Source organism: Solanum pennellii, chromosome 1, assembly GCF_001406875.1.
Source record: "Solanum pennellii chromosome 1, SPENNV200".
Taxonomy (NCBI): Eukaryota; Viridiplantae; Streptophyta; class Magnoliopsida; order Solanales; family Solanaceae; genus Solanum; species Solanum pennellii.
This window is the reverse complement of record NC_028637.1, coordinates 2,989,888-2,997,824: the sequence shown is the minus strand read 5'-3', so window position 1 is coordinate 2,997,824 and position 7,937 is coordinate 2,989,888. Positions and strand designations below refer to the sequence as shown.

Below are 7,937 nucleotides of genomic sequence, written 5' to 3'. Positions count from 1 at the left end.
CGAAGAAAAAAATTTGGTCATCTACAATAAGTTTTACAAGAATTTTAGTGAAACATAAATAAATTTGATTATCAAAATAATAATTCTAAATTAGTTATTGAAACAAAAAAAGTCAAAAAAAATATGTTTGATGAGGATTAAATTTACTCATATGGGATTATATTTTTTAAAATAAAATAATTAAAAATTAGATTAAAAAATATTTTTTTTTTCATTTCCGTTAAAGGCAAAGGGTATATGTGAGCCATTTGTTTATAACTAGGGGTATATCTGAGCCACTTTCATAACAAAGGGTATAACAGCTCTAAATGACAAAGTTAAAAGGTATATATCCTTTTCCTTTTTTTAAAAGAAGATTTTATCATTTAGTTTCTTTTTCATCATTTAAAAAAAAAATATTATAATTTTTAGTTATATAAGCTCAATAGAATATACCTTATATTTTTTTCTTTGGCCTCATGATGTCCCACTATACTCTTGAGTTTAAATCACATGATATTTGAAGTTAAATTAATTTTTATTTCATTTTTCATGTGCCAAAGATATTTTATTTCATTTTTCATGTGCCAAAGATATAGAGTAATTTTTTATAAAGTTAATACGTATTTTTTTTAAAACTTTTTAAATTTAATTAAATTATAAGAAATTAATTTTAAAGTCCATAAATGATATGTCTTCCACAACCATACCTTACTAGTAGTATTTTTCTTTAATAAAAAAAATAAATATGAATATAAAAAAGAAATTATTATAAATACATTACCATCGCTACAAATAATGCCACGTAAGATAACAAGTCATTTTAACCATCGGTAAAACTACATATTGCTAGTGATTTCAACATTCACTGCACAGTAAAAACAATGACACCACACGCATAGCGTATGCTTGTCATACTTCCTATTCTACCCTTCATAAGATTAAAGAATTACACTCTTTACTACCTTAACTTAGATAAAACACAAGGGTAAAAATGTCATTTTCAATCAACTAGCTTAAAACTTCAAAATTCTTATAAGATCATTAGATTAAGATTAAAATTGAAATTCCATGAAGTTGTTACACTTAATTTTCAAAATTCTCCCATATGGCAATTTCTTCTAAATTTATTGGTATTCTGATCGTCATCCTTATCTCTTTCCCATCGAAAACGAAAGGTGAATATGAAAATAATAATACTACAATGAGATGTGGTTCAAATAGTGATAGACAAGGATGTACAAACAATAAAAATGAGGCATTAAAGTTGAAACTTGTTGCTATTGTTTCAATTCTTATGACAAGTATGATTGGTGTTTGTTTACCTCTCTTCTCTCATACAATTCCCGCGATACAACGCGATACAAATTTATTCGTGTTGGTTAAGGCATTTGCTTCCGGAGTTATACTAGCCACAGGGTACATGCACGTTTTACCTGACTCGTTCGATTTTCTTAGATCTGATTGCTTGCCTGAAAATCCTTGGAGAAAATTCCCATTTACAACGTTTGTTGCTATGATTTCCGCGATTTTAACTCTAAGTATTGATTCATATGCCATGAGTTGCTTTAAGAAGAAGAAATTGGAATATGGAGATGGAAATGATGGAGATTGTGTTCAAAATAATGCTAAGATTGAGTCACAAAATGGACATGTACATGGAGAAGTATTCAAATGTGATGATAAAGGCTCACAATTGCTTAGGTATAGGGTTGTGGCTCAGGTACAATATTTACTAACGTATAGTCAGATCTCTCTATAACATCATCCTTAATTTCGAAATTAGCTGTTATAATGAATGACTGTTATACACCTAACATCATTCTTAATTTCAAGATTAGTTGTTTTAATGAATGATTGTTATACATACACCTATAACAAACATTTGACATATAAAACAATATTTTGATTATTATTGGCAAAAAATGTAAAAAATCTATTTTTTTTAATATCATACAAACATTTGACATATATATAAACAATATTTTGACTATAATAGGCAAAAAAAAATGTAAAAAATCTATTTTTTTTAATATTATACAAACAATATTTGACTATTATAGGCAAAAAAAATTGTGAAAAATCTATTTTTATAATATTATGAGTTAGTAACTTTAATGTAAAATCTTAAGCTTAAATCACACTTTTGATAGAGAAGGAAATCTTTTAATGATTATATATTATTTGTTTATATAAGAGAGATCTGACTGTCGATACGATCATATATAATACAGGTTTTGGAGCTAGGGATAATTGTACACTCAATAGTGATAGGATTATCCATGGGTGCATCTGATAATCCATGTACAATTAGGCCATTAGTAGCTGCTATATGTTTCCATCAACTTTTTGAAGGAATGGGCTTAGGAGGTTGCATCCTCCAGGTACATATATATAACTTGATCGATCGCGTATATATGTACAATAATCGCCTATAATAACTATGTCTCAGTCTTGTTCTGATGTTTTTATTTTTCGCGTTTAGGCGGACTATGGTATGAGGATGAAATCAACATTGGTGTTGTTTTTTTCAATAACAACACCATTTGGTATAGCACTTGGAATTGGATTATCAAATGTGTATAGTGAGAATAGTCCAACATCACTTATAGTTGTGGGATTGTTGAATGCATGTTCAGCTGGTTTATTGAATTATATGGCACTTGTGGATCTTCTTGCATATGATTTTATGGGTACCAAATTGCAAAATAATATAAAGCTTCAATCATGGGCTTATCTTGCTGTTTTATTAGGTGCTGGTGGAATGTCTATTATGGCTATATGGGCCTAAATTGGATTTATCTTCGAATCTTTGATACGATCAGTAGTGCGTGTAATACATCTGAGTAAACGATATTCCCATATAGGCATGAAATTATTCTTTTTTGATTTCGTTTTAGTTTTGTTTCCATCATCAATGTGTAGTTATTATTTGTGGAAATAATGTGTAATTTCGTATCACCGAATTAAATATCGATTTGTTTTTTTTTTTTGTTGAAGTTGAATTGATTTATATTGAGATGGTTACTTTTGTTGTTAAAGAAAATTAAGATTATTGTAGCTTTATGAGATTATAATAATTATCAGTTATGTGACCATACGAGAAATCAACCTAAAAAAACGAAAAAACATTTTGCATGTGAGAGAAAAAAATATAAGATTTTTCCTTCTTAATTATCGCTAAACATATATTCGAGATCATATTTTTCAGTCTGATTTGGATAGAAGAGTCCAATGAGTTCCAATTCACTTCAATATATAGTATTGTATTTGGGGATGATTTTCATTTGAGTCATTTTGATGTTCTTCACCTAAAGAGATGAGAGAGGAAAAGATTGCCTCATTAGGCATGCCATTTTGTTTATAAAAAAGTTACATTTTCGTTTATTCTTTGATTCTTCTCTCATAAATTTTCTTTATGATTCGAGAATTGCTTTCGAGGGTTGAAGTAGCGTGTTTTTGGAACTAGAATGAGGCCAATAGAGAAGTTGTGATAATCTTTTTTCACTATTAAAAAATCACTATTTTCTTATTGAAATATATATATATATATATATATATATATATATATATTATACGTAATCTAGTACTCCGTCTGTCACTAATTACTTGTCGAATTTTGAATTGACGCACCTATTAAGAATACAATAATTTATAAAGTGAATTTACCATTTTACCCCAATTAATTATGAAGTGAATGAATTAAAAACTTGAGATTTTCAAGAAGTTCTACATTTTTCAAAGTAATTAATTGAGGGTATAATAGGTAAATAAATTTGTCCTTTCTTGATTTGTCAAAATAGACAAGTAATCAGGGACAACTAAAAAAAGAAAAATAGACAAATAATTAGGGATAAGGGGAGTAAAAATAATACCTAAGTATAATACTATATATTGGAATACATAACCTAATTTTCTATCTTTTAAAATTTTCAAATTTTATTCATATTCATAAATCGCAATTCGTTTTATGCATTTTTGTTTTTGTCCCTTTTTATAGCATTAGTGGAATTAGGAAGTAACATATATCCTCTACTATTATAAAATAATAATAATAAAAAATCATTCTTTTTCTAATTTTCAACTACTCTTATCATTTTTATTTTGAAAATAAAACTTTTTTTTTGGTTAAGTTTCACAATAAACATGGTCAAACATTTGATAAATAATTCCACCAAAAAACTCATATATTAAGATAATTTGGTCGTCACTTCCTTCTAGGTGGCTTCTTTAACCTTGGATTAGAAGTGAAGTTAAACGACCTCTCTATTTATGAGATAAAAATAAAATATGCGTACATTTTATTTTTTTCAGACCTCATTTTGAACTACATAGACATTTTATAATAATGCGGTTGAAGAACTACAAAAGGTAAAGGAAAATTAAATAAATGAAAAAAAGGAATTGAAGCCATAGTTATAATAATGCATGGAATAATTATAAGGGAATTTAAGTATTGTTTTATATGATAATATATGAATTAGTTATGCATACCGGGGTCGTTTGGTAGACGAATGGTAGATAGATAGGAAACAAGTTACTCTAGCTTACATCCAAAAGACAAACTCTTAGCTTCACGGCAAGGGGTTTCGAACTTGAAACCTCCAAAATAGAAGTTCCAAGCCCAAACCACCCCAAAGGGTTTATCATATATCAGTTACTCTACTCTTTATCATGTATAAAAGAATACATACATTCCGTCATAATTTATACATGTATTAATTATACAAGTTTCCAGTCACAAACCAAACACCATATTAATTTTATACAAAAATAATTTACCTTCTAATTATTAGCTCAACTATCAAACGTGATATTTCTTATGAATAATTTAATATAGGGAAAATTTCATATATGACAAACTTAATTGATTAAATAACATTATATGGGTATAGTTTACCTAATTACATTCTATGGGTATAGTTTAGTTATTTTAGGTATCTTTAATTTTGTATATAATGTTTTTTTTGTTTTTTATTTATACGATTTTATTTTAAAAAGTGATTTGTAACTGAAGCGTTAAATATGCTAACAATAAATTTAGATAATGCCACAAATTTAGGTAAACGTCCTTTTTTTAAGCTAAACGTTCAAATTCATATTTTTTTTTCAAAAAAAATAAGAATTATACAGCAATTGAAACAAAATATAATTTTTTTTGTTGTTTATGAAACAGAAGTTCAGCAATTTTTTTTATTTTTTCTTTGTAATCGATTACAGGTAAGTTTTTCTTTGATGAAAATTCATGTTTATTATTGCATTAATTATATAATGTTCAATTGGATTTACAAATTTTGATTTATGTGCGTTCGTTATTGTGATGGCGTAAGTTTTTTTTAAAACTGATTTCAAAATATGATTGTTTTAAGCTGAAGTTTCGTAATATACAATTATATACTTTTTGTTGAAGTAGTATTTGTATATTATAAAGAAGATCATTGTAAGCGAATAGAGGTAATAGTTGGTGATAATTGTATATATCCATAAAGTAAGTGTTTTACTTTTGATACAATTATATACTTTTGTTGATGTAGTATTTGTATATTAAAAAGAATAACAGTATAAAATCAATTATGTAATATGATTGTATAATATTGTTGTATTAATTGTATATATGATCTCTTTGAATGATTTGAAATATATTTTTTTTATAATTGTACAGATAATGGGCTCATTAGCTATTTTGGTTATGCATTCTGGTATCTTTTTTGTATATTGATATGTGTACATGATATATTAGTTAAACATGGCATTATATACAAGTGTCTAAATGACTTTTTATATACTCCAATAATATATAAACTTAATATATACTAACTTCAATAATTTGTATATAACTATTAAAATATACAAATTACAATCACATATGAAATTTTCCCATCTATATAACTAAATCCAATTACTTTGTGTATATATGTATACTAAAAAAAAAGTAATGAGCCTTTAATATACAATCCGCTACTACCACTATTAAAATTTAGTATATATGTACACAAATTTTTGTATATGTATATAAACTTAATATATATTAACTTTAATAATTTGTATATAACTAATAAAATATACAAATTATAATCATATATGATATTTTCCAATCTGTATAACTAAGTCCAATTACTTTTTGTATATATATACAAAAAAACAAAAATAATAATGAGTCTTTAAATATACAGTATACTACTACCACTATTAAGACTTAGTATATTATTCATTCATTATACATAACTTAAAGTATGTCTAAAGTAATAAAATCCACAAACACATATAATAATTAAATAAATATACAGATATATAACTAAAACACGAGTGTACTAAACATGCAATATACTATATACAATACTTAAACAATAATTTTTTGTAAATTAACATCTAAGTAACAAATTTTTTTTATCTAAATTTGTGTTTTAAGCCACTACCTCATGATTATGATGATCTTCAGATCCATCAACTTCAGATGCATTTTCCTCTGAATCAATGTTTACAACTTTCCTCTTTCTTCCTCCTTGTACAATTTTAATGCATCTAGCTTTGACATTGTTAATAACTTCTTGAACTGCCGTAGGGTCATTTTTTTTCTTTGATCTCAATTCTTCCATTGTTTGTTCATGTTGAACTTGTTTTGATTTTACAATAGACCCTATATCAACCCCAAAATCTTGAGTTAAACCCATTGAAAACGATGGTAAATTGTCAACAAAATTGACATGCAATGGAATACCTCTTGTAATCCTCTTTGATGAAGATGATTCATTCATTGTGTGACCAATTTTAGATCTAAAAAGAACAAACAATCGATTGTTTCATAAAAAAATATGAAAAAAACATAAGAAACAAAAAACATATACAAATGTATAATAAGGAAAAAAAAGGAAAAAGACTAAAATTTAGGAATACTTACGGAAATTGAATTCAACTTCAAGAGGGAGTAATTGAATTTTTGACTAATTTGAAATTCAAAACAGATAGAAGTATTAATTGTAGGATAAAAAATTGGAATATAAATAGGAGAGAGAATATTGTTTTGTGTAAAATTATATACAGAGTTAAAAAAAAAGATTTTTATACTATTTGTTATATAATAGGTGGTGAACCCCATTAATTATAGCAAAAAAAAAAAAACTAAACTTATATAAAGTAAATAAATTGAACTATACCCTTATTATATAATTACTTAGGAATGTTTGTCATTCCATATAATTTTCCCTTTAATATATACATAGGGGTGTCAAAAATGAACCCATACATATAACCCGCCGAACCCACCCAAAATTTTAAGAGTTGGGCTCAAGATAAAATTGAATTGGGTTCAATCTCAACCCATTTGAAGAGAATTCTCAATTGGTCCCAATTCAATCTTCAATTTCAACCCGTTTTAAATTTTTTTATTAAGATGGGTTCCTATATTAAAGGTATGAATTATTATCTATTTAACATTTTTTGGAATTTATCTATCCATTTTTACTTTTTTAACAAAAAATCCTTGAGCGGGAATTCAAGTTGTGATTATAAAAGTTAAATATCAATATGTTAAATTATTGAGATTAATCGGATCTAATTGGGCGGGTCAAGACCCAATCCGTTTTTAGCCCATTTGAGCCCAACCCGTTTGAGCCCAAAGTAAACTTGGCGGGTCAAGACCCAACCCGATTTCTATTCAACCCATTTTAATATTTCCAATTTCAACCATTTTAAAGAATGACAAAAATCTCACATCGGTGGTTAATGAGATGGGTGAACTCCTTATAGGCCTTGAACAATCCTGTAACGACCTGTTTAGTCGTTTTGAGCAGCAGATTTTATTTCTGGAAAATTGGCTGAGGAAACGGACCCCACGACGGAACGTCACAGGCACGACGGACCGTCGCAGGGTCTCGTTTCAGCATACTTAGAAATTCTGAAATTGGGTACTGAAAATCGACTCTCTGTAATCTGTGACGGACCTGCAGGACGTGCCGTCA

General features: G+C 27.1%; 1 protein-coding gene across 1 annotated transcript; it reads left to right on the top strand.

Annotated features, from left to right (window-relative positions):
- Window positions 1-1,096: 1,096 nt before the first annotated feature.
- LOC107016576 (fe(2+) transport protein 1-like) lies at window positions 1,097-2,770 on the top strand. The gene is made up of 3 exons (XM_015217007.2): window positions 1,097-1,702; window positions 2,214-2,363; window positions 2,465-2,770. The coding sequence occupies exons 1-3, from the start codon at window positions 1,184-1,186 to the stop codon at window positions 2,768-2,770; spliced, it is 975 nt and encodes a 324-aa protein (XP_015072493.1). The 5' UTR covers window positions 1,097-1,183.
- The last annotated feature ends 5,167 nt before the right edge of the window (window positions 2,771-7,937 follow it).

Excerpts from the sequence above, each read along its gene's own strand:
- LOC107016576 (XM_015217007.2), top strand. The coding sequence starts at position 1,184 with ATGAGATGTGGTTCAAATAGTGATAGACAAGGATGTACAAACAATAAA. Across the intron at positions 1,703-2,213 it reads GGTATAGGGTTGTGGCTCAG|GTTTTGGAGCTAGGGATAAT; the intron begins GTACAATATTTA and ends TATATAATACAG. Across the intron at positions 2,364-2,464 it reads TAGGAGGTTGCATCCTCCAG|GCGGACTATGGTATGAGGAT; the intron begins GTACATATATAT and ends TTTCGCGTTTAG.